The sequence below is a fragment of the Cyprinus carpio genome, chromosome B22, assembly GCF_018340385.1.
Source record: "Cyprinus carpio isolate SPL01 chromosome B22, ASM1834038v1, whole genome shotgun sequence".
In the NCBI taxonomy this organism is placed as follows: Eukaryota; Metazoa; Chordata; class Actinopteri; order Cypriniformes; family Cyprinidae; genus Cyprinus; species Cyprinus carpio.
This window is the reverse complement of record NC_056618.1, coordinates 29,600,794-29,627,658: the sequence shown is the minus strand read 5'-3', so window position 1 is coordinate 29,627,658 and position 26,865 is coordinate 29,600,794. Positions and strand designations below refer to the sequence as shown.

The 26,865-nt window shown below is 37.1% G+C and overlaps 2 protein-coding genes across 2 annotated transcripts; both read left to right on the top strand.

Moving 5' to 3' along the window:
• Positions 1–254: 254 nt before the first annotated feature.
• On the top strand, positions 255–5,933 carry LOC109047402 (dual specificity protein phosphatase 5-like). Its single transcript, XM_042749186.1, has 4 exons — positions 255–733; positions 2,164–2,306; positions 2,681–2,900; positions 5,184–5,933. Exons 1-4 carry the CDS (start codon positions 370–372, stop codon positions 5,576–5,578), a joined length of 1,122 nt encoding a protein of 373 aa, XP_042605120.1. The 5' UTR covers positions 255–369; the 3' UTR covers positions 5,579–5,933.
• A 1,673-nt stretch (positions 5,934–7,606) lies between these two features.
• Positions 7,607–25,505, top strand: LOC109047613 (structural maintenance of chromosomes protein 3-like). The gene is made up of 30 exons (XM_042749568.1): positions 7,607–7,824; positions 8,396–8,471; positions 8,887–8,925; positions 9,028–9,095; positions 9,352–9,423; positions 9,500–9,579; positions 9,671–9,749; positions 10,255–10,372; positions 10,590–10,765; positions 10,870–10,950; positions 12,120–12,284; positions 14,261–14,382; positions 14,778–14,957; positions 15,425–15,523; positions 15,930–16,046; positions 16,308–16,407; positions 17,080–17,240; positions 17,336–17,477; positions 18,509–18,659; positions 18,740–18,892; positions 19,634–19,785; positions 19,887–20,045; positions 20,771–20,878; positions 20,965–21,073; positions 21,167–21,414; positions 22,768–22,978; positions 23,591–23,781; positions 23,896–24,073; positions 24,528–24,634; positions 24,821–25,505. Exons 1-30 carry the CDS (start codon positions 7,810–7,812, stop codon positions 24,890–24,892), a joined length of 3,729 nt encoding a protein of 1,242 aa, XP_042605502.1. The 5' UTR covers positions 7,607–7,809; the 3' UTR covers positions 24,893–25,505.
• Positions 25,506–26,865: the final 1,360 nt, after the last annotated feature.

The window sequence follows — 26,865 nt, the reverse complement described above, 5'->3', positions numbered from 1 at the left end:
TCTCAGATCAAAAATATCATAATTTGTGTCCTGAAGATGAACGCAGGTCTTACTGTTTGAAACGACACGAGGGTGAGTAATTAATGACATAATTTTCATTTTTGGGTGAACTAACTCTTTAAGTATTCGCTTGTATCGCCGTTTCGGAGGCGGGTTCAGTCAACAGAAAGCGGGCGCGCTCCCATGTCGACATGTCCATATATGGTTCGTGACGTCAAGCCCCGGAGGTTCCATTCATATAAAAGCACTCCGACGGAATCCCCTTGGAGGAAATGTAGACTCAGGCTCAGCACACAGGGCTCAGTAGGCAACCTACACCCCTGAAACATCCACGTCCCTACTGCAAACATTTCACTTTGTCACTCCAACATGAAGGTCTCCAGCATAGACTGTCGCCGCCTGAGGAAGATCATACGAAAGGAGTGTGGAAGTTGTCTGATTGTGGACTGTAGACCGTATTTCTCGTTCTCCAGCTCCAGTATCAGAGGCTCCGTCAATGTCAACTTGAATTCAGTGGTGGTCCGGAGGTCCCGCGGCGGTCCGGTGCCTCTACAGTTCATCATCCCGGACGAGAAAGCACTGCTTCGGCTCCGCGAGGGCAGCATCTCCGCCGTCGTGGCTCTGGATGACCGCACACCTCATTTACAAAAACTGAAGAAAGACAGTATTGCTCAGATTGTCATTAATAGTTTGTCGCACTTGGCGAGTAGCGCGAGCATCTGCTTCCTGAAAGGTGAGTAAAGATTGCTCGGTCTTTTTTTGCTTGAAAGTTTTCTCAAGAGGAAGTGTCTAAGGTCTAATATTTTAAATGTTTTAAGGTCTCATTTAAGTTTTGTTTACGTTTAAAAGGACGATTGCAAGAGAAAGCAAACCAAGAATTTGATGTCTGACATAGTTTGAATGTTTAGATGTATACCAATTAATTTTAAAAAATTAAGTCTATTTTAGAATTCTTTACAAGTGTCTCAGTTAATCGTTAATTCGAACAATTATATAGAAGGATGACATGAATAGACTGTTGTACTAATAAAGTGATATGTATAGTGAAAAATAAATGTATATATTTAAATAAAATTTTAACTGAATTCAAATTAAATTGTTTTGACTTAGACTTCTAAAAGTAAATTTTATATATATATATATAATATATATATATATATATATATATATATATATATATATATATATATATATATATATATACATGATAGGTAAAAATTGATAGCCTGAATGCACTGTAAGTCGCTTTGGATAAAAGCGTCTGCTAAATGCATAAATTTAATTTAATTTATATATACATTTTACAACATAATAGCGATTTGTATTTTATTATAATAAAAATAAAATTGTATAATAAAAATGAACAAACTATATATGTATGTGTGTGTGTGTGTATTATATATATATATATATATATATATATATATACACATACATACATACATACATTACATACATATATACACATGTTTATTTAATGTGTAATTTAAATCATACATACATAAATACGCACGTTTATATATATATATATATATATATATATATATATATATACATACATACATAAATACGCACGTTAATTTAATGCATTTTACAATGTAAAAGGGATTTGTATTTTATTATAATAAAGAATATATATATATATATATATATATATATATATATATATATATATATATATATATATATATATATATATATATATATATATATATATATATCTACAAAGTCATACTTCTGGCTCAAGTAATTTAGTTTGATGGAGCAGATCAAGGCTTTGTCTGGTTTTCAAGAGATACATTCTCTTTGTGCGTCAAAGGATGAATGAGTCAGAGAGAGAAGTTTGAGAACCAGCACAGTATATTTATAGCCATATATCATATATTTACTCGTTTCAGTGATAATATTGCATTCAGATATACAGGGATTTTTAAATTAAGTTATTCAGTTTGTTAAAAAGACATGTTGAGTTAAACTAGGAGATTCTGATGACTAAAAAAGGCGAGCTCTTGAGCTCATGAACACTCTCCCTCTGTTGGTGGGAATGTTTTTTTGACCCTCGCACTCTGATCAGCTCTGAACTGCAAAACGTGAAGCTCTTGATAAGGTGAACGACTCAACAAACCTTGACGACTCATAATAACGGTGCATTTCTCATTCCAGGAGGCTACGAGAACTTCCATTCCCATTACCCCGAGCTTTGCACTGAAACCAAGTCTGTGGATCTGAGTGAAGACAAAAGTGAAAGAGGCGTCAGCAGCCACTGTGACAAACTGAGTTCTCACCACAAACCGGACTATGATCAGGTAAGAGAGAAGAAAGCGAGCTGTTGTTTCCTCATTTCAACCCACTTCCACTGAAACCACTTCTTCTTAACTGTTGGAGTTTCTGCAACAACTCCCCCTCAAATATGAGTCAAAATATGATAAAAAGACCATGTGGTTAAAGATATACATGTATATAAACCAACCATCCATCTATCCAAACCAAAGAGCCCCCTTACAAGCCTTCAAAGACATCCAACCAACATCTGAGGTCCTTTTATTTCTGACCTTTGGTCTGCTGTTCAGTTTTTATGAAAAGGTCAAACGGTCCCAGTACAGAACCTGTTTGTCTTCGGGTGGTGAATCAGTCTTGAGAGTTTCAGTTTTGATATCTGTTTATTGTTGTTATTTTTCAGGGACAGCCGGTGGAGATCTTGCCTTTCCTATACCTGGGCAGTGCCTATCACGCCTGCAGACAGGACTATCTCAGTGACCTCCGCATAACAGCGCTGCTGAACGTCTCACGCAGGGACTCGCGGCCCGCCAAAGGGCAGTATGACTACAAATGGATCCCGGTGGAGGACAGTCACACGGCAGATATCAGCTCACACTTCCAGGAGGCCATAGATTTTATTGGTAAATATTGTACATATACTATACTATAGTGTGTGTGTGTGTGTGTGTGTGTGTATATATATATTTTTTTTTTTAAATTTTAAAGTGGTTATCATTTTATTTAAATAATTTTTTTTTTGTTTACTTAAAACAGGCATTTTTGTATTCAAAGACATTTTTATTGAATTTTTTTTTTTTTCATTTATTAATTTTTTATTTAACACATTTGACCAGTCTGAGCACTTCAAAAGTCTCACTTTGGTTGTGGTTAAAACTGATACGATTTTATCCCGTGTTGCGTTATTAATAAGAAAAAGACGTTTTAACTGTCAACATCTATAGTGTTATGTAAACTTCAGCTGTTCGGCTAAAACCATTCCCAGAACTGAGCACAGACCTATAGATAGTGGAGCTACTTTCAGGCCGTTTAAAAATAAGACTCCCTCTGCTTTACTAACACATAATTTCCATAATCCGAATGGACTGCACCTTTAAATACACCTAAATCCCATGTTACTTGTAATCTGTGAAGTGCAATTAATACCAACTCCTACTGAAAAAAAAAATTAGATGAAACATATAGATAAAGCGAGATAAACGGACATGCCACTGTGACTCAGGGGTCAGACTAATCCAGGATCTTGCAAATCACAGGCGTGGCCAGTGTGTCAGTGGATGAGTCGATGATTAGTGGCGCTAGGTGTGTTTGTGTGTGCTATGACTAGACAATCATGTGTTTTGTAGGTTGTTCGAAGCTTCTTTATCAAGTGAATGTGTTTATACAATATTTGCAAGAAGTAGGCCATCCATCACCACTCAAAAAAACAAACCTTAAAAAAAAACTGCAAATTAAAACTTCATTTGAAAGGTTCTTTGGCGAACAAAAAATAATTCTTCTATGGCATCACTACATGAAACCCCTTGTTTTAAGAGTGTCAGCGTTGTTTACATAGACCAAATCTCCCTATCTGACCTGTATTCATATTTCAGTTTCTCTGGTGAGGCTTTAACTATGTCATCCTGTCTCGTGCAGCCCACATTTCATTCGATTATACCCAAGTTTCATTTACATTTACCTCAATATAGACAATATTACATAAGAGACCGTGAGGTAATTTGGTCTCCCTCAGGAAAGCGATAGCAGTGAAAGAATAATCCATCGAAAGCTTCGGCTAATGAGTGTGTGGTAATATTTAGGTGCATTAGCGGGTGTGATAGTCATTATGACGCCCACAGCTCGGCCCCGCTCCGCTCCAGATGGGCTTCAGGCGTGATTCACACCAGCAGGTTTTGTTTTAAAGAGACCAGCAGCGAGGGATCTTCTCGTGTGTGTGTGTTGTTCAGAGATATGAGGCTGGAATCTGCTTAGCTGTATATTGAGTTAGGAATACCCAATCTGAGCTTTCCCTAATGGTGTGAGTTTATGGATTTGTGCGTCAGAACTTTCTGGGGTGGAAATGAAATTGATATGACATCACGATAAAAAAGGGTCAGGGAGGAAATGAATAAGCCGAGTGATAATAGACAGAGATTATTAGAAGAACTGTGAAAGATTACCATGATTACGTTTCACTTGATCCCTTTCACAACTCTATAACTCAAAGCCATTTTATGGTATTTATACATATTGTAATGTTATGTAAACACATTTCATATACCAAAATTAATATGCTCAGTTATTCGAACACTGAAAAAACGATTTTTGAGTTGAAAATAAAACAAAGTTTATTGGGTATGTTTTAAAAGAAGAACATTTCAGTCTTTCTTTTTCCAAAATTTCACATACAATTCAATATGTTGCTTGACGTTTCTGTGTGATTATTGGTGAAATTTACAAGCGATTTCTGTGAAATCATAAATCCGACATCAATTTTTTTTTTCCCAGTATAGGATAATTTCCCCTTAAATGTTAAAATTTAGTCTCTGTGGTGTTTTCCAGCATAGCAACACTGGCTCAACCAATGGTGTGAATTTGGGGGCGGGGATATCTGTTTGACTTCCCAATGGCAGATGAGGGGCGTGTTTGGGGAAACTTGTTTGAAAACAGTCATTATTATTTTGTCTGGTGCTGCTGCTTCACCTTTTATTATTTTTATTTCTTTCTTTCTTTCTTTCTTTCTTTCTTAATAATTGAACTTTCTTTCTTTCTTTCTTTTCTTTCTTTCTTTCTAAATAAAGTCTGGCTTGAACAGGGCTCTTCTGTTGTTTTTAAATGTGCTTTATAAATAAAGTCTGGCTTGAAGTTTGACTTGAAAGACTTTTTGAGGGCTTTTCTGATGAATTCATTGTCTTTTCTCTCCACAGAACGTGTGAAAGCAGAGGGAGGTAAAGTGCTGGTCCACTGCGAGGCTGGAATCTCTCGTTCTCCCACCATCTGCATGGCGTACATCATGAAAACCCAACGGTTGCGCTTGGAGCAGGCCTTTGACGTCATCCGACAGCGGCGTGCCATCGTCTCGCCCAATTTCAGCTTCATGGGTCAACTACTGCAGTTCGAGTCGGAGGTGGTTTCTTCCGCGCCTCCGTCCATCACTCCTGCCGCTCAAGAGACGCCCACCTTCTTTAGTGGTGACTTCACACTCGAAACGGAGAACTTTGAGTCCTCAGTTTTCACCTTCCCTACCTCCTTCCTGACACCAGTGCCCATCCAGTCATCGGTTCACCAGTTCAAACTGAGTCCAATAACTGCGCTGCCTTAAAATGGCTGCCTGACTCATCGCAGTCTCAGCGTACTTGAAAAATAACGGACGGGCGAACTGAAAAAAGCAATGGACTATCACAGGGAATAAAAATGCTTATGTTTTCATATTAAAAAAAAAAAAAAAAAAAAAAAAAAAAAAAAGATTCATGGAAGACAGTGTTTGCTTTTTGATTTTGTTTGCCTTAGAGAAAACCACTGCACAATGATTACACTGCAATACCTGCCTTAGCTCGATGACGTTCTGCCTATCAACAGCGCCTAGCTGGGCAAATTAAATTATTATTATTTTTTAAACCGTTTCTTTTTTTATGAATTGTGGATCTGTTAATAAACATTTTTACAGAAGTGTCAAATTTGTTCGTAGTGTCTCTTTATTATCAGTGTGTTTGATTTACTCTGCTCTTTTTTTAACAAATTTGACCATTTTCAAACTAATTCTGCAGATATTCCTCTAAAAAAAGAGAGAAAATATACTTCAGTCAACAATAATTACCAAAAAAAAAAACACACTTTTGTCATGAAAGGAGCGTGTCATTGTTATTATACTGACAGACTATAAATGTTTGCCCTCACGAAACATCGTAAGGACTTTAGGCCACAGTAAACAGATACAACAGTGACCTCTGCTGTGACAAGTACTGCAGAAGTACATATACTACAGTACACTTTTGAGTGGAACATGTGTAAGCCACCACACGCAGAAGCAACACAAATGTATTTAGGCGCCCGTTTGGGATGCACACAGAAAGTAGAGACACAAAAAGTGCATTATGAACACATTCATCAACAAAATGATTAGCAATAATAAAAAATTTTGTGATGAAATATTAAAAGAACATAGCAAAATACCCATTCTTTGGGGAAAAAAAAGAGCGTGAGTTGGACTTCATTAATGTTCTGCATGCAGGCAACCAAACAGCAATTGCTATTCACAGAATCTGACTGAATCCATAAGTAATCAGTTTGTGTTTTGCTTTGCATATATTAATTACCATTTGGATATGAATGTATTCCTCTCTTCAGGTTTGTGATCTTTCTAAAACAATGATCACCATTTTAGAATTTATGCACATCATCCCTAGTCTAGTAACCAATGTTTGGTGCAATGCATTACCATTTACTTTAACTTGAAAAAGTAATGCAAGTAATTTTTGTCATTACAGTTACTTCTGATGACTTGCATGAAATACTGTATAGACTGTACAATTAGGGAATTTAACAAAAAAAAAAAAAAAAAAAAAAAAAAAAAAAAGAGTATGTTCTTCATGTTACATTGCCCCCATACTTCGGTCAGTTCAAGAATAATTTATGCAGTTTTCTATGATTTATCTGAAAGAATTAAATGAGCCGTTTCATGTCTTGTGTGTTCAACTGGTCAAGGTTGATATAGGATTTAGAAAGAAATTAGTAATAACAGTAATGAAATGCTTTAAGAGAGAGTAATTAGTACAGTAACCTAATTACACTGTTGAACATGAAATTATTTGCTAGTTGTTTATGATTTGTTTGAGTAACTTACACAGCACTGTTCGGTTATGCAGAAGGTTTAAGTGTGAAAGAAATTATTATTTAATTATTAATTATTATTTAGTCTATAATATACTATCTCAATTACATTGCAATACTATGGTACTTTTCTGTTGGTGAAAAAAAAAGGATTTAAAAGAAACAAACAAACAAACAAACAAACAAACAAACAAACAAACGTGAAAGGAGGTACAATCAATGATGAATAAGCCTAACATGCTTTACTCGAGTGTTTCTTCTGCAGAGCAGCTGCCTTGGCGCCCAATCTCTACCTCGACGGACTAAACTAAGTTTACAGAAACAGGGGTAGCATTACAGACAGAATGGATATGAAACTAACGAAAAAGCAAGGAACCTATTAAAAATTTAATTATTAACAAATCTAATTAAGTTACCTTGAAGTACGAAGTTTCCGCGCTCCATTAATATCCCTTTAAACATTTATAATAAACAATAATTATAGGTCCCCCTAAAAGGTCAAGTAGACTCGTCCGTTCGTCCCGCCTCTGTCGCCATTTTGACTGTTGTGTGTCTGTTTCGTGCAGGGAGGGAAAATAAAATTTGATAGTCCGGAGGAGTAAATATCAGACAGATTTACCCGGTGTGCAGGCGTATTTACCTTCTCTTAAACCCTTCTTCTCTCTGAGGAGGAGGGTGTTTTATTTGGCTGGTTTCTGAGGAGAGTTTTGCGCATAAGCCGTCATGTACATTAAACAGGTAAGGATACGTTGAGCGACTCACGCGTTGCGTGTAAAATTATGATTTATATGTTGAATGATGCGATTCAAGTACTTCTTTACATATTTTAACTGCCAGGTGTGCACAGAAACGCATCTTTTCTTAATCTTGAGCGTGCTGGGTTGTAAGTTTTGACGAGAACATGGCCTTCAATGAAGTTAGCATTAGCTTTAGCATTAGCTGTCAAAACATTGCGATCAAATTTATTATTATGCGACATTTATATTAAACAGTCACGACTGAAATGAACTTTTGTTTGCTGCAGCTCTCCAGATGTGAGCAAACTATAAGCAGAGAATTAAGTTATAGCTGGTTCTTCTGTAAATACTAATACGGCGTGTTGTATTAGATGTAGATGATAATAACAACATAATGCGCTTTATTAAACACACAGATGTGTCTCTCTAGGTTTTTGTGTGGGTCTTACTTTTTGTTGCAGGTCATTGTTTACTCTTTTTTTTTTTAGCACATTTGTATGAACCGCATTCTGACAGGTTGTGTAAGACAATATTGAGTTTGTATGTGATCTTTGGTGAACTGTGTGTTTTAGGTGATTATTCAGGGGTTTCGCAGCTACAGAGATCAGACTGTGGTTGACCCCTTCAGCTCCAAACACAATGTTATAGGTACGATCTCATCATAGCAGAAATATGTTGAATACGGTAAATCAAACAAATAAGCAAAAAAAAAAGATATTAAATTAGATATTTAATATTTTGTTACATTTTTACAACCACCCTGTTAATTAAAAAAAAGAAATTTAGAAGTTAAATTAAAATAAAAAATGTGTGTGTATAAATGTGTATATATAATTACTTTTTATTTGTCACATACTTAACCATATGTGACCTGCAGGAGAAAATTTTAGAGAAATTTAGAAAGTTAAATTAAAATAAACTGTAAAACTATAAATAATAATGTACTAAAATATTATTTATTTTAAGTTTTAACATATATATATATATACATATATTTATTTATTTACTTATTATTTTTTAACATTTAATTATTTATTATTTTTTAACATTTAATTTTTCACAGTTGGAAGAAATGGATCAGGAAAGAGTAACTTCTTTTATGGTAAGTAAAATATACCTTAATACATTAATTAATTTAATAAATCAAAACGCTAAAGGTGCATGTGAATGGTTTGACGAGTGATTCTCTTTTATTCCCCGTCAGCCATTCAGTTTGTACTCAGTGATGAGTTCAGTCATCTTCGTCCAGAGCAGCGTCTGGCTCTGCTTCACGTGAGTAATTTTATTCTATTTTATTATTATTATTTTTATGTATTTTTGCTTTAATAATTTAGTAAAACACAACAACAACTAATAAAAAAAAAAAACAATTGTGTTATTAAATAACTGTTATTTATAGATTTTTTAAATTTTTTTTACCCAACATTTATGTATTTTTCTAAATTTATTAATTAAATTTATAAATATATAAAAAAAAAAAAATCCACCAACAACTCTGAAGAAGTACATGCTTTCATGTAATTTTCAGGAAGGCACTGGTCCTCGAGTCATTTCAGCCTTTGTGGAAATTATATTCGATAACTCTGACAACAGGCTGCCGGTAAGAAACTTATCCTCAATTTTGAGAAGCGCACTAAAGTAAAGACAGGCGAGTAACGAGACTTCATTGCCCTCAGATTGATAAAGAGGAGGTGTCTCTGCGCCGTGTCATCGGAGCAAAGAAAGACCAGTACTTCTTGGACAAAAAGATGGTCACGTAAGTTTAGTTCTTGTAGCGCTGTAACATACCAGAAGAGCTTTGACCTCTTAGAGCTGTAGACCAATGAGATGTGTTCTGTGTGCTTCAGTAAGAACGACGTGATGAACCTGTTAGAGAGCGCTGGTTTCTCCCGCAGCAACCCTTACTACATCGTCAAGCAGGGAAAGGTACGCCAGCGTCCCCTGACATGGGACAAATTATTAATGGGTGTTTACAGTTATTCATGATTTTATTTTTAAACCTGTTATCGCTTAAAGGAATAGTTCATCTAAGAATGAAAATTGTTGTCTTTGACTCATCCTCACAACTCATTCAAGACCTGCATGAGTTTCTTTATGACCTGTAAAAGACATTTCAAAGAATGCCGGTCACCAAAACAGTTGACGGTAGCCATTGACTTCCATAACATGGTTATCTGCATTCTTCAAAATAATCCTTTTTTGTGTTCAATAGAAGAACAAAACTCATACAGATTTGGAACAAGTGGACGGCGAGTAAATGATGACTGAATTTTCATTTCCGGCTGAACTTCCCCTTTAAACTGCAGCTGAAACGTTTCATTAAGATTAATGCTTGTTTACAAACAAGAACGTGGCTCTTGGGAGTAAAGTGTTGCTAATGCTGTAAATGAGTTTTTTTGCACTCATTTTACTGTCTGAAACATGAAAATAGATCAATCAGATGGCAACAGCGCCTGACTCCCAGCGTCTGAAGCTGCTCCGGGAGGTGGCCGGCACCAGAGTCTACGATGAGCGCAAAGAGGAGAGTATCTCGCTCATGAAGGAAACAGGTAGACCCTTCACTGATGTGTTTCTATTCAGATGCGTCATCATTAAAGTGAAAATGCCATTTATCATTTCCAATCTGGAAATATAGCCTGTCAAATAAGTTGTTTTGTGAAAGCCAATCGCTTTAATGAATTGCTAAAGCAGTGCAGGCAACGCTGCAGTAGATGCTTTACTGTTGGTTTTGTGATGTGCAGTCTGTTCTTGTGTGTATGTGTACAGAGGGCAAGCGAGAGAAGATTAATGAGCTGCTGAAGTACATCGAGGAGCGTCTGCACACTCTGGAGGACGAGAAAGAGGAGCTGGCTCAGTACCAGAAGTGGGACAAAATGAGAAGAGCTCTAGAGTACACCATCTACAACCAGGAGCTCAACGAGACGCGGGCCAAACTGGACGAGGTACGCACATCGATACACGCTATCAAACAGGAAATACGTGAGCATTAACACCGTATGATGCTTTGTTGCTGATCATTTAAAGATGCTGTGATTCCCTCCTCTAGTTGTCCTCTAAGAGAGAGACCTGTGGAGACAAATCTAGACAACTGCGAGATGCTCAACAGGATGCTCGAGACAAAGTGGAGGTAAACTGAGCTCTTCAGGGTGTTCTTGTTCTGGAAAAGTGTTAAAAACGCACGTTTTGCATGGGAATTTTTCACATTTTCTTCTGAAAATGTAAAAAGGTCTAGTGCATTGCATTTTTTTTTTTAACCAGCTTGTGCATTCACGTGTCGGCACATAAGAAAAACCTTTTATTTCAAAGACATAGGGGCAGGCGATATACTGGTAGACACAATTAACCGGTAAAAATTTGTCGACCGGTAGAGATTTAGTTTTTTGGTGCCATGTCATGCTTAGGGGCGTGGAAATGTCCCCAAAAAAAAATAATAAGTGTAAAAAACTTTGACATCGATATGCATCAGATGTTCACGAACTTTAAATATTTCACGTTTTGAAAATCCAGTGTTTGGTTGATCCTGATAAGTGCTTGTCGTCACAGTTGTAAACATGACAGATTTCTTCATCCATGAGGGGGTTTGGCGTCACGGCATCTTTGTTTCCAGGCGGAACGGTAAAGAACGTGACACACACACGTCTGGAAATCCTGTATAATTCAACCAATCCGATGACGACTTCGAAGTGTTTCCAATTTTGTGTGCGATATGCATCAGACGTTCAGCCAGCGGTTCATGGGTGTGACTTCTGAGGCTGAGACTAATGTGTAACAGTATACTGGATCTGGGCAGCTCTTAAAGTGACAGCTGTCTAATATTCCTTCTGTCAATTATGTTAACAACAAAATAGAAAAAATCTCTCACTGCTCTTGACTAAATCACTTTTGTAACTTTAATAAGAAGAATTATGAAATTTCTGTGGTATAAAATATTATAAAGACCCCATTAAGCAAAAATAGCTATATTGTGATATATATCATTACCATTAAATATAATTACTCGTATATAAAATTTTGGTAATATCGCCCACCTCTACAAAGAAGCATCATAAGAAGGGAAACATCTTTTTTCCTTTTAGATTAACATGCACTGATGAATCGAGCTCAATAAGACCAAGATCATTTATTGTGAAAGAGAAATTTACTCAGCACAAGTAAAAAAAATTATAAAAACAGTCAAAAAAAACTAATAAACAAACTTAAAACAAAATAAAATAACAAAACACCTCCATTCGCACGTCATAAAATGGCTTATATTGTGTAATCTTATCTAACCTCAGAGTCTCTGTGTCTCTGTAGGAGACTGAGCGTGTGGTGAGGGAGCTGAAGTCTCGAATCTCCGCCATGAGGGAGGAGAAAGAACAGCTGAGCGCCGAGCGACAGGAGCAGATCAAACAGAGGACCAAACTGGAGCTCAAGGCCAAAGATCTGCAGGACGAGCTGGCAGGAAACAGTGAACAGAGGGTATGACTAGCAGACGCACACACACAAACACATGCACACGCTACACGCACACATATGCACTCAACAACACACACATCTCAAAGAAGTGCCATCTTGGAAAAGAGAGTTACTTTTTGTTAAAGTTTGAAGTGATTTTACACTTTGTTTTATTTTTTTATATTCACCCAGGCCGCATTTATTTGATTAGAAATGTAGTAAGAACAATAATATTGTGAAATATTTTAACAGATAGTTTAAAATAATTATTGTGTATTTAGATGGTGTATTTAGATAGGTGTTAAAATGTAATGCAAAGCTGAGTTTTCAGCATCATTAGTCCAGTCTCCAGTGTCATGTGATCCTTAAGAAATCATCATGAAATGCTGATTTGGTGCTCAAGAAACATTTCTTATGATTATCAATGGTGAAATCAGTGCTGCTTCATATTTTTGTGGAAACTGATGCATTTTTGTCAGGATTCCTTGAAAGTGTAAAAGAGTGTTTATTTATGAAATCTGTTTTATTTTTTCTCCAATTTCCATTTTTTTTTTTTTTTTTTTCAAATTCCGTTTTTTTTTTTTTTTTTTCATTGTAATTTTTTTGGATTCCAATTTCAACTTTCTGGACTCTTTTTAATGGTTACATTGGATTTTAATAATCAAAAAGCACGTCTAATTAATTAAAATCATGAAACGTATCATTACTTAACATCAATTTATTAAAAGTAAAAAGAAAAAGAAAAAAAAATATGTGTTTAGGGCCCTATGACATGTTTTTTTTTTTTTTCTCACCTTATGTTTTATTGTTACCAAATTCTGTTTTAGCATGTCTAGTTATTTGAATGCATAAAAACAACTTTTATTTATTCTTACCTGGAGAATGTGAAATTCTGTGCTGTGTATTTAAATTTTCTGGTTGTCAAATGAAGGCATAAAACATTAATTTAATTTATCTTTTAATCAATGAAAATTAAAATGTATTTTTCGGCAAGTAAAGGGGATTTACTATTAAAATTTAAGCATGGAAGAAATATTGTGCAACTATTCTTTAAAAAAAAAAAAAAAAAAAGTTTTATAAATTTTTCAACAGTAGTAGTAGGATTACACACATTCTACTGAATGATGGTAATATATTTCTGGCACAGTGTCTTTACGGTAAACCAAGCCTTTATTTTTATGTTGCCGTGAATACCTTTAAATTTGTGTTTATATATATGAAGCGTGTTTTACTCAAACAAAACGGTAAAATTCTCATGAAGTGCTAAATTCTATAACGTGTAATTTATTTCTTTATTTTTTAAATAAGACTGCATATAAGTATAAACCCCATTTCCTCAAACGAATACTCACCTGCTTTCTTTTCTCTATTGCTGTTGCTGAATTGGTCGCTGCAGAAACAAAGCGGTGACTGAATTCACATAAGCAAACACGAGCGTTTGATCCACATGCTCACAAATGCAAACACACTCATAAATGCACACTAACAGCCAGAGAGCTGCAGGAAATGCTGGCAGGCACTAGTGAACAGAGGGTCCGCAGTGTCTCCGTCTGCGTCACTATCTACACACGCTCACTGCAGCTCGGGCTCGTAGCCAGACGCAAACACACACATAACGCTTGTGTATCCCTGTATGTGTGAAATGCACACTTTCGGTCGGCCCTCCTGCATCCCGGCTTGGCTTAGAGAGGGATTAGCCCCACCTGGCCAAGTGTGTGTGTGTTTTCCTGTGGAGGAGAGGCAGAAGTGCGTCATTTGCCCTTTGATTGGTGAATGTGAATGTAGGTTTGCTCAGATGGAGATCCCCTTTGTTCTGCTCATGACGCTGAATCTACACACCTGTTTGTGTGCAGTTTATTCTTCTCCATTTAAATACGAACACCTCCTTACGCATTCATGCAAAATTTATTTAGGCTTTCTATAAAAAGAGGCAAGACTCAAGAATTGATGTCGCTGTTTGTGATTACATACTCTGTCCCCTCTGGCTTCCTGTCCAACAGAAACGGCTGCTTAAAGAGCGTCAGAAGCTTCTGGAGAAGATTGAAGAAAAACAGAAGGAGCTGCAGGAAACAGAACCCAAATTTAACGCTGTGAAAGAAAGAGAGGAGCGAGGAATTTCCCGGTAAACTCTTTGAAGTGTTGAAAGGGCCCATGAAGTGGGGAGCATGGACTTCTTTTGTGTGTTGACGTACTTACTATTGAAACAGGAAGCTTGGGTGGGACATTTTTTTTTTCTTCTTATAAATAACTAATATTTTTTACGTCACAGTCCCCCAAAACCATAATTTGCTTATTGCTACCCCTATTATGTTATAAGTTTATAGGCTTTTGATTTTGTAAGAGTATATCACAATGGCTGTATTTATTTTTAAACAGTGGATGAGTCCACAAATTATTTAAACTATTCACAAGATGTCATTTTAAGGAGGATAAGTGCTTTTCAAATGCTTTAAGTAATGTTTGAAGTGTGTTTTGTTCTGGGGTCATTTGTTTTGTGTTTGTTTGTGAATTTTTCAGACTGGCTCAAGCCACACAGGAGCGAACAGACCTGTATGCCAAACAGGGCCGGGGCAGTCAGTTCACCTCTAAAGAAGAGAGGGACAAATGGATCAAGAAGGAGCTGAAGTCTCTGGATCAAGCCATCAACGACAAGAAACGGCAGATCGCTGCCATCCACAAAGATCTGGAGGACACCTAGTGTAAGAAAAGACAAAAACCTGGAAAAATAAATTCAAAAAATTCTCAACAATAAAACTCATCTTGGTATTGAACAGTAGATTCGTAACTTTTGCCAGTTTTATGGGAAGCATTTATTCTTTAAAGGAATAGTTCACCCAAAAATGTAAAAAAAAATGTACTCACCCTCAGGCCATAGAAGATGTAGATGAGTTTGTTTCTTCATCAGATTCGGAAAAATGTAGTATTTCATCATTTGCTCATCAATGGATCCTCAGCAGTGAATGGGTGCCGTCAGAATGAGAGTCCAAATGGTTGATAAAAACATTTGAGTAATCCACACCGCTCCAGTCCATCAATTAATGTCTTGAAAAGTGAAAATAAGCGTGTTTTAAGAAACAATAATCCATAAACAAAAATATAACCTCAAACCATTAAATAAAAAAAAAAAAAATTAGTCTATAATCTAAAATTTTTGCTTTCTCCAGTGAAAAAGTCTTCTCGTCGGAATCAGGAGAGAAATATTATACGAGGAAATCAAACACTGTTTACATGGAAAAACAGTCCAAAACGGTTCTCAAAAGAATGTGGGTTATTTTGATGTGAAAGAGGGATCAGGACTTTTTCACTGGAGGAAGCATTGTTATGGATTATGACTTTCAATTTTGATCAGATGCGACGTTTTTAAAGTTAAAACACCTTGATGGATATGTTTCTTACAGTCATACAGCTTTTCACTTCACAAGATGTTAACTGATGGACTGGAGTGGTGTGGATTATTGTGATGTTTTTATCAGCTGTTTGGACTCTCATCCTGACGGCACCCATCCACTCCAGAGAATCCATTAATGAGCAAGTCATGTAATGCTACATTTCTCCAAATCTGTTCTGATGAAGAAACAAACTCCTGAGTTAAACTTAACAAAAAAATTACTTTGGATGAACTATTCCTTTAAGATGTTTTTGAACCTTTAACATTTCTTCCCAACTTTGATTTCGGCTGCAGAAACTGGACCAGGACTTGAGTGAAGTGAAGACTCGAGTGGAAGAGCTGGACAAGAAGTACTACGAGGTGAAGAACCGAAAAGATGAACTTCAGAGCGAGAGAAAGTAAGATCCTCCTGTTCCCATTCCCAGCGCATCATGGGAAAATATCTGGCTTTGGTCCATTTTTCCTACATCCCACCCTTTCTTATTACGAACCGTTCCCCTCCTCACCTGGCATTTTAGTTATTAATAATCCACGAGCCATAGGTTTCACAGCACGAGGAGGCTTGACGGATGGGCTATAGAATAGGGTCTCCTGCTGAACCCAGGCGTAGTGTTTGTGAGCCAGGGCTGATGGGTGTGTCCGTGTCCCTCCTCCTGCAGCTACCTGTGGAGAGAGGAGAACGCAGAGCAGCAGGCGCTGGCAGCCAAACGAGAAGAGCTGGAGAAGAAACAACAGCTACTGCGAGCAGCCACCGGAAAGGTTAGCAACCAAAACAGACCTGTGTGTTCTAAACATGTTTATGAATGTTACTGATCTTATCGTGTACAAATAATCTGTGCATTACTTTTTTTATTTATATAATATTTGTTCATAATTTTGTTACGTAAATGTAATGCCTTTCTACACTCTTGAAACGTCTTTTCTGTTACTTCAGAAGAGGGCTACATTATTCATTTCCGTTTCGTTTGTTTACTTCGAACCGAATCAGAAACTGAAAACGCTGAGGCATGAGCTGTTTGTGTGTAAATGAACACAGTGCCACGCTTTACTCTTTTAATATACAGTGCTTATTTTTAGTTAATTAAATCACAGCTTTTGAGATTTGATGATCACACTGAGCCATGTCACGATTTTGATTTTATTGAGATTAACCGTACAAACCTACCCTAGAGTTCATTATATGTAACCAGTGTGTATGTATTTAAAATCATGTAAAAAAGCCACCCACACTGGTTCACTGTGTATCAGCTGAACTGAACCATACCTCCTAAGCTCAACTTGGCCGCTGGATGGTTTCTCAAGGACTGAGTCAGTCACTAATTATAGCAACTCTCCCACATTACAAAAATATACATCAGTATAGATGAAGTGGGATCTTGGCTTGAAATGAAAGTAGGAACTTTGAAGGGCAATGTTTTGCTTTTTCTCCAGGCTATTTTGAATGGCATCGACAGCATTAATAAAGTATTGGAACATTTCCGCCGGAAGGGCATCAACCAGCACGTCATCAACGGTTACCACGGCATCATCATGAACAACTTTGAGTGCGAACCTGCCTTCTACACCTGTGTGGAGGTGACCGCTGGCACCAGGTCAGACACTTTGATTATTATTGTTGTTTTCTGCTTAATGTTTATCTGTGTGTGAACTGAGCATGATGGAGTTGTGTGTGCTGGTGTTTGTTCAGGCTGTTTTACCACATCGTGGAAACGGATGAAGTGAGCACTAAGATTCTGATGGAGTTCAATAAGATGAACTTGCCAGGAGAGGTCACCTTCCTGCCCCTCAGCAAACTGGACGTCAGGGACACCGCTTACCCTGAGACTAACGTAAGCTTACACCACTGACATGACATTTAAAATGCACCCTGTTGGATTTCCTAAATGCATGTTTTCTTGATCCGTTTAGATCCACTACCATCAAATTTTTAACACCATTATCTGTTTCACTTGAATGTACGTCACAATACAGAAGAAAAGATCTGTTATGCTGCAACTTATTGTGCACATTTGTCAGCATAGCGGGTGCAGTTACAGTCATTTCAATCCAGTAATTTTAATAGGAATTCACCCAGTCTGGAATAAAAAACCACACACATAAATAACCCCAAACAAATTTTATCTACAAAAAATCTACATACTCAGAATTCGACACACTGAGCAAGAGAAAGCTGCTTAGTTTGAAATTGACTTCTGTGTGAGTCTGTCTGTTATTCCTAAGGGAATATATTGGCCAAAAAAAAATGTCCATATTCAGTCTGAAATGCCTAGTTTATATCATTTAATCAACTCCTGATTGACAAAACCAAGTCCTGTCCCTGATTTATTATTTTTTTGGATTATGAAAAAAATAAATAAAAAATGTGTTGGCCTGTTTTATTTTCATTAATATACAATTATAGTTTTTGTTAATGTTTTAAGTTAAATTTGATGTTTATATTTTCTGTTTTAAGCTATTTTTTTTTTTTTTTTTAAATTTTGCCATTTTTATTTAGGTTGTTTATTTATATTTTACATTTATTATTTAAATGTCTTGTATTTATTTATTTTTATTTATTAGTATTAGGTTGTTTATTTATAGTTGTTTTAGTGCTTCAAGATAAACTAAATGAAAACGAGAAATGTTGCATTGGCAGCTTGCTGAGATTTTTTGTATACTGTATTTTTAAGTTGAAATTTAATTTAAAGCAATGAAAATTTATGATTTTTTATGGTTTTAATTAACTGTTAATGTTCAATTATCCTCCTTTTAAAAATGAAGCTCATTCGTTTTCTTTTTTTCTGTGTTTTAATTTTTTGTTATTCTGTTAAGTGGAAAGCGATTAAAATAACCTGTCATTCCTTCTCTGCATTTGCTGTAGGATGCAATCCCCATGATCAGCAAGCTCCGTTACAGCCCAAACTTCGACAAGGCCTTCAAACACGTGTTTGGGAAGACGCTGATCTGCCGCAGCATGGAGGTGTCCACTCAGCTGGCTCGAGCTTTCACCATGGACTGCATCACACTGGAGGGTAAACCCACGCTGTCTTATGTGTGTGCGCTTCTTGTATTCAGACGGTATGATTTCTAAACCCTTGTTTTGGTGGATCAGGTGATCAGGTGAGTCATCGTGGCGCTCTGACCGGTGGCTACTACGACACACGTAAGTCCCGTCTGGAGCTGCAGAAGGACATGAGGAAGGCCGAGGAGGAGCTCGGAGAACTGGAGGCCAAACTCAACGAGAACCTGCGTAGAAATATTGAACATATCCTTCTCATGCCTCATGCAGGCTTACTTATGACGCAGTGGCACAAAATCAAATTGATTGTTGAATCCCAGTCGTGTGTGTCTTGGCCAGTAGAGCATTCTGGTACAATCGTCCTAGATGACACCAGGTCATAGAGGATCACAGAGTGAGTCAGCTAGTTATTAATGTGTATGCAGTCATGTGCGAGCTGCACACATGGTGTTATATTAGTGAATGGAGGGATGGGAGATTATGTGTCTGGATTGGTGGACGTGACCGTCAAGGCTTCGAGTGATGTTCGTTTAAAGCCATTGATCAACACACGTTGGCTTTGTGTGGCTCATACTCTGTGACTCATTCAGAGCTTATATGATGACGTAATCATTTTCTCAGCTGCAGCAAAAACAGGCCAAATAAAAGTGTTTAACAGATTGTATTTGTACAGTTGAGATAAGTGAGTTTAGTATAATCAGATTTTGATTATATTATTAGTGTTTCAAAGAGCAGCATTACTGTTAACAAAAACTATTTAAAAGTGTTTTTGTTAACTGAAATAAAGCTAAAATAAAAACATTGGATTAAAAATGTAAAAATTAAAAATCGGCAGCTCACTAAAATAAAGCAAAATCGAAAGGCAAGTAAAACCTTTAATAACTAAAAAAGTAAAAGCTGATTAATGTTAATAAATACTATAACAGTATATAAATAACAGATAAGCAAGAAGGGAGTTGTTGTCTGCTCCTTAACTCAGCTCTTCACGTATCAATAACGAGATTGATCAGCTGATGAATCAGATGCAGCAGATCGAGACCCAGCAGAGGAAGTTCAAGGCATCCAGAGACAGTATACTGTCTGAGATGAAGATGCTGAAGGAGAAGAGACAGCAGTCAGAGAAAACATTTATGCCCAAGGTAACCCGTGCTACTGTAATACCACAACTAGCTATTATTTACTATAATTTCATTTGTGTACCAAATCTTTAAATGGGTTTCTCTGTGGTGTTTCCCCCCAGCAACGCAGTCTTCAGAGTCTGGAGGCCAGTCTGCACGCCATGGAGAGCACGCGGGAGTCTCTGAAGGCCGAGCTGGGGACAGACCTGCTCTCTCAGCTCAGTTTAGAAGACCAACGCAGAGTGGACGACCTCAACGACGAGATCAGACAGCTGCAACAGGTTCAACAACACAATTAACACAAAAATCATCAACAACCTTTTTTACTGTTTGACTTTGAAAACATTGTGTGTGTATATCTACATATCAGACCACCACCCAGAGTATAAGGTTGGGGCCACAGCTGCCCTAAACTAACAGCTTTGGTGAATATCAGAATCATTTCTTATGTCTCTGTGACAGTTAATCCACTGTTTGTAATGCTTAAAATATAATTTTTGTTGTTATTCAATAATTTTCAAATGTATTTTTTTTTACAAGACAGGCAGAAAAAATAGTAAAATGCTTTTTTTTTTAAACCCCTGTGTTAGTCAGTCTGAAGCTCTTGTTAGATTTATATGAGAATTAGCCCCGAAGCCACAGCTGCAGCTCGTTCCCACCTCCAGCCCGACACACGACACACACAGCAAACAATTGAAAAGCTGCTTTAAATGTTGTATAACCGGCCCACATCATTAGTCTTTGTTATTTTTGTATGGACTTCAATTTGGTTTGCTAATTTGTCTGCTTTTGTATTCTCAGAAAGGGTTAGCATTGAAGCATATGCATATGAGTTTCATTTATTCCTTTAGATGTATATTCATGCGGCCAAAAGCCACATGTTCTGTTTTTAATCTAAAATTGCCTTTTTAATAAACGATTAAAACCGAACACGTGGCTTTTGGCCCTTCAGTCTGGGGTCAGTTAGAGATGTTTGTTTTTCACGTGTGGCCTGTTTTTGCTGTAGGACAACAGACAGCTGCTGAATGAGAGAATTAAGCTGGAGGGAATCATGACCCGAGTGGAGACGTACCTCAACGAGAACCTGCGCAAACGTCTCGACCAAGTCGAGCAGGTGAAGAGGACGGTTTACCCTTCCACCACTTAAGCCTTTATGAAACACAGTGGCATGTAGTACAATAATAAAGTGTGTGTTTGTAGGAATTGAATGAACTGAGAGAAACCGAAGGAGGAACTGTCCTCACAGCGACAACGTCAGAGTTAGATGGCATTAATAAACGCATAAAAGACACTTTGGCTCGGTCTGAGGGTGAGTGAAGACTCATTGTCTTTTATTTTTATTTTTTTTCTTAAAAAACCTACATTTGTTGGTCTGCATTTTGTTTCTCATCTCAATTTTCAGACTTGGACACCCTCATCGATAAGACGGAGGTGGAAATAAAGGACCACCAGAAGAGTATGGAGCGCTGGAAGAACATCGAGAAGGAGCAGAACGAAGCCATCAACCACGACACAAAGGAGCTGGAGAAGATGACCAACAGACAGGGCATGTTACTGAAGAAGAAAGAGGAATGCATGAAAAAGATTCGCGAGCTGGGCTCCCTGCCGCAGGAGGCCTTTGAAAAGTACCAGACGCTGACACTTAAACAGGTACAGCAACCATAGTTTTGTGCAAAGTTTTTTTTTCCCTCTTTAGTTAAAGTTCATGCTGAAGTTCTGTATAATTTCCTGTGACTCATTTAGAGTGACATTAAACTGCATTTTCCTTCTCGCTCAAAAAATAGCTTGTTGCAAATGAGGTCATAAACGAGTCTAATGTAATCTTATGAAGACCCAGGCATGACCGGGTACCCTTGAAGAAGCCTCCTGCCTCCTCCTCGGCTTATGTCTGGCTTTAGTTTTCCCTCTCATCCCCCTCCAGTCTCGCAGCCCTCCCACCTGGCTCTCATATTGGTTGTCTTAGTTGATCTTCCTCCTATCTCTCCAGTGCTCCAGTCAGGGCCTCTATTGTGTGTCAGCCCTCCTACACAGAGGTGACTCATTCTTCATTACCCCATCCTTGCGCTCTTGTTTCTTCACCCTCTCTTGGCGAACTCGAGGGTCTGGAGTTGAGGAGGGAGGTTTTTGAATTGTGCCATTTCTGTGCGTTTCTTTAGCTCTCTTCTGGAATTTTCTCTTGCGGGTTCAGAAGTGGGAATTATGGCATTACGTGCATTTAGGTGATTTTGATGTGAAAGAAATTGACACGTTTTTGTAGTTTGCAAAATGATAATTTGAAGTCGATCCTAAACTGTGTTAAGTTACTAAGTGGACATTGTTATTAAAAAAAAGAAGAGATGGATGTTTAATGAAAACTTTTATATGAGTTGTTTTTGCATTCATTTGCAAACATCCCCTAGAAATTTTGTTTGCTCACAACATTTTGACATTCGCTCATATTCCCCCAAGAAACTTTTGCATTTGTTTGCAAAGTTTTTACCTTTGATCACTAAATTGTCATATTCCCCTTAAAAACCTCCGCATTTACTTGCAAAATGATTAAAGAAACTTTGTGTAAACTTGTGAAATTTCACCATTTGGTTGCAAAATTTTGTTCCCCTGAAAACCTTTGTGTTTGTCAACTGAATTTTCTCTTTCCCTTCAGAAACTTTGGATATGCATGCAGAAATTTCACATTCCCTCAGAAACTTTGCAAATTGAAACAAAAATTATTTTTTCCATTTGCTTGCAAAATTTTCACATTCCACTGAAAACCCTTGCATTTGTTTACAAAATTTTTCCAGTTGCTCACAGATTTTTCAAACGTCCCTGAAACTTTTCACCAACTTGCCATACATAAACTTTCACCCCCCTCACAAAATGTTTAGTTCGGTTTTCACCAAGAAACTTTGGGTTTTACGCAAAATATTCTCATACTCTCGAGAAACCATGCAAACACAGATTTTTCATGTTCCTGAAATTTTGCTAAATTAATTTACCTGTAATTATTTTGTGTGTGTGTAGTTGTTCAGGAAGCTGGAGCAGTGTAACACAGAGCTGAAGAAGTACAGCCATGTGAATAAAAAAGCCCTGGACCAGTTCGTCAATTTCTCAGAGCAGAAAGAGAAGTTGATTAAGAGGCAGGAGGAGCTGGATAGAGGTTACAAATCCATCATGGAGCTCATGAACGTCTTGGAGCTGCGCAAATACTATAACATCCATCAAACATTCAAAAATTTACTACTACGAGACAGACTCACTCAAACTTAAAAAAAAAACAAACTAATAAAATATTGTTTTCTTTAAGTTTCAAATCTTGACACATTTAATTTTAAAATACATACATACAAAATGTTTTGTTTCCCGTAAAAAAAAAAAAAAGTTTTGTTTCCCGTAAAATAAAAAAAAAAACTGTTTTCCAGTTTTTTTTTTAAATGTGCTTGTTACTGTTTTTGACACAGCAGACATTGTTTTCACTAAAAACAAAAAAGTTTTTCATAACACTTTTTTTTGTTTTTTTTCCCACATCAAACAAAACAAAAAAAGTTTTTTACTTTAAAGTGTTGTTTTCACTACAATTTTTTTTTCCTTTTTACTACAAGCAAAATGTTTTTTTTTTTTTTTTTACTACAAGCAAGGTTTTGTTTTTCACCACAACAAACATTTTGTTTTTCTACTATTAACAAAATGTGTATTTTGACTGCAAACAAAATTTTGTATTTTCCTTTTTACCACAACAAATATTTTTTCTACATTAAAAAATATTTTTAAATCTACTTTCTACCACAGTAAGCAAAAAAAAACATGTCATCTGGTCCCACGTAAGCATCCTGCTCTGTGTGTCTACAGGTGTCTAAGAATTTCAGCGAGGTATTTCAGAAGCTGGTGCCCGGCGGTAAAGCCACTCTGGTGATGAAGAAGGGCGACACTGAAGGTGGTCAGTCTCAGGACGAGGGCGAGGGAGCGGACAGTGAGAGGGGATCTTCCTCCCAGAGCAGTGTGCCCAGTGTAGACCAGTTCACTGGAGTGGGCATCAGGGTAAGAAGAGGATGGAGAATCAAATGTTTGCATGTGCAGTTATTGCTGCTGATATTTGACCAATCGTGTGTGTGTGTGTGTGTGTTTGTGTTTGTGTTTGTTTGTGTTCGTCAGGTGTCGTTCACAGGTAAACAGGGAGAGATGAGAGAGATGCAGCAGCTCTCTGGGGGTCAGAAGTCTCTGGTGGCTCTGGCTCTCATCTTTGCCATCCAGAAATGCGACCCTGCTCCTTTCTACCTGTTTGATGAAATCGACCAGGCTCTAGACGCCCAGCACCGAAAAGCAGTGTCAGGTACCATCAGCCACTGCATTATTGACCTTAGAGATGCGCCAGCATTTCAGCCACTGAAAGTCAGTCAGTCCAAAAATAAACTGCTACATCACCAGAACAGTTCACAGAAGGAAAAGCAGCATATATATTATCCAGTTTTATTTATTTACTCTTCTAGTTTTTTTTTTTTTAATTCTACCAGAAATACTGTGTTTTAAGTTTCTGATGTCATCATAAGACTAATTTTTTTCCCCACTGAAAAGTTTTATTTTCTCACATTTTCTTTTCACGTTTTAAATTCTATCACAAATATTTAAGTTTCTGTAAGTATCTGATTTTGACAGAAATGTTTTTTTTTTTTAACGACAAAAAAAGTTACTGCTTTTGGAGGTTGCAAGCTTCTGCTTTAAGTGTATTAGTAGTTTGTTTTTTTGTTTTTTTGCGTGGTGTATCAATGTTTTGTATTGTCTTCCAGACATGATCGTGGAGCTGGCTGGGCATGCTCAGTTCATCACCACGACCTTCAGACCTGAGCTTCTGGAGTCAGCTGATAAGTTCTACGGCGTCAAATTCAGAAACAAGGTAACAGGCATCATTAGCACTCTGATGTGCCAAGTAATTAGCAAATGCAAATGAGTATCCGTGTAGAAACTGAACTATAAATGGAAGTCTTGTCAAGTTGAAGCTGCACAGATGAGGTCCCCAGACTTACTGTGTGTGTGTGTGTGTGTGTGTGTGTGTGTGTGTGTGTGTGTGTGTGTTCGTTAGGTGAGTCACATCGATGTGATCTCAGCAGAGCAGGCGAAGGACTTTGTGGAGGACGACACCACTCACGGCTAAGAGGAACTATACACCTGTATCACTCATGTTCCTCGTTTCTCACCCCCGTCTCTAACTGGTGTGTTTCCTTTAAAAAGCCCAGTTGGAATGAATGCAACGTTTTTTTTCTTGTATTCCGAAGAGGATATACTGACTAATTGTTGTTTTACAGCTATTTTATATTTTCTTCTCTCTTGTTAATTCTCATATTGCAAGGATAAACACTGAACATGTTTTTCAGTATTTTGATGAAATGTGCCCTGCTTTACACCTGCATCAGCCCGGGGTATATAAAGTTGAGGAAGTTCAGTCGCTCTGTTTCAGAGTTAAGCTTCATGTGTAGTGGCTGAGACTGAATACACCGGTAGGTGTGTGTTAAAGAGCTGCGGTTTGCAGTCTGCTCGTTTTGGCACTGGCTCTCTCTTCCTCAATACTCTAAACCAGCATGAGCTGTTCCTTCATACTCCCTTTTTTTAAAGCGATCTACGAGAGAGGCTCGTTTTGTAGGTTTCCCGAAGCCTAAATGTTTTTATCATTGTTTTGTTGGTTTCATTTCTTCTTTAGGTCATTGTGATTTATAGTCTTTTGATGTGTCTTCTGTTATCCAAAAATAATAAAATAACCCTGGTCTTTATCAACATGCACTGGTTTCTTGCCGCTAGAGGGCGCTGTGCCACACATTTTACTGTTTTAATGCTATTACTTCATTATGTGCTTGTGCTACACATTGAAAAAAAAAATATCAAGACTTGGAGGCTGCTTTTGGCTCGGGCAAGTAAGAACATTTTATCTATAAATATTTATAAAAATCTAAAGAATATATATTTGTAAAGTTCTATAATTTATGTAATATATATATATATATATATATAAGTTTTTATTATTATTATTATTATTATTTTTATATACACTATATACATGTTTATATCTATGCTTTTGTAGGTTTTTTAGAGAAGCTCCTATAAAATAAATCTCAAGGTAAGATGTAAACCCTGAGCATATAATTTAAATGTTAACTATATTAAATATTAAAATGGTTTAGTATTTCTATTTTATAATGCTTCTGTCATTGTTTTCCATCCTAGTGTCTGTCAAGCCTGAGCTTATGCAGATTAGAGTTGCGTGTGGAGATCAGGCTTTGGAAATGATCATGCTTGTCTGTAATAGGTTTGTAGTCATTCTGTTAAAGGTGAGTCATGTTCACTGAAACGTTGAGGGGAAATTGGATCCTCTTTCCATCTGCCAACAACACAAATGCAGTTTTATCTGCCAGATCTGCTCAGCTGATCACTAAACCGGTCCAAGAGTCCTTTGGGCCTGTCCGTCTCTCTTCTCTTAACTGCTCACGCGCTTCTCTCTGCCAGAATCGCTCTCTGGCGACCGAGATGAGCCACACAACATAATCAACAGATGAAACCACCTCATAATCACGGCGAGGCCTCGATAAACCTCGCATAAATCTGTCCCTGCTTTACAGTCGCTCACCCACAAGTTAATTTGTTGTCTGACAGGTGCCGTGTCAAACCGATAAGCACTAGGTCTTTCCATGTGCCCTTGACTCTGTCCGTCTCTGTGAACAGTGTTAGGGTCCCATTAAACTTGTCAGTTTTGTGAGCAGTGGCCTGCTGGGAGAACAGATGCTGCTGTCTCAATGGCTCTTTAAGTCACTTTACTGTCACGGGATGAATGCGACACGACATTCAGCTGTCCGTACGATCACAATCTTTTTTGGGGCATTTGGTTAAAAATATAAGAAAACCTTTGACTGTATTGCATGTGTGTTCTGTTTTGAGGTTCTACAGAAGTTATATGGAAATGCTACTATTGTTATTTTATACATAATTTATTTATAAAATTTATTAGAAATAACATTTATTTCATGCAAAGTATACTATAAATGCATTTACATATTTATGTACTTAATAAAAATACTCTTCAGTTGTACTTTTGGAATACTAACTAATTTTGTACTTAATGCACTTTAATTGTGCTTA

Coding starts and splice junctions, on each gene's coding strand:
- LOC109047402 (XM_042749186.1), top strand. CDS start 370: ATGAAGGTCTCCAGCATAGACTGTCGCCGCCTGAGGAAGATCATACGA. Junction 734..2,163: donor GAGCATCTGCTTCCTGAAAG/GTGAGTAAAGAT, acceptor TTCTCATTCCAG/GAGGCTACGAGAACTTCCAT. Junction 2,307..2,680: donor ACAAACCGGACTATGATCAG/GTAAGAGAGAAG, acceptor GTTATTTTTCAG/GGACAGCCGGTGGAGATCTT.
- LOC109047613 (XM_042749568.1), top strand. Junction 16,408..17,079: donor TGCGAGCAGCCACCGGAAAG/GTTAGCAACCAA, acceptor CTTTTTCTCCAG/GCTATTTTGAATGGCATCGA. Junction 24,074..24,527: donor GCACCGAAAAGCAGTGTCAG/GTACCATCAGCC, acceptor ATTGTCTTCCAG/ACATGATCGTGGAGCTGGCT.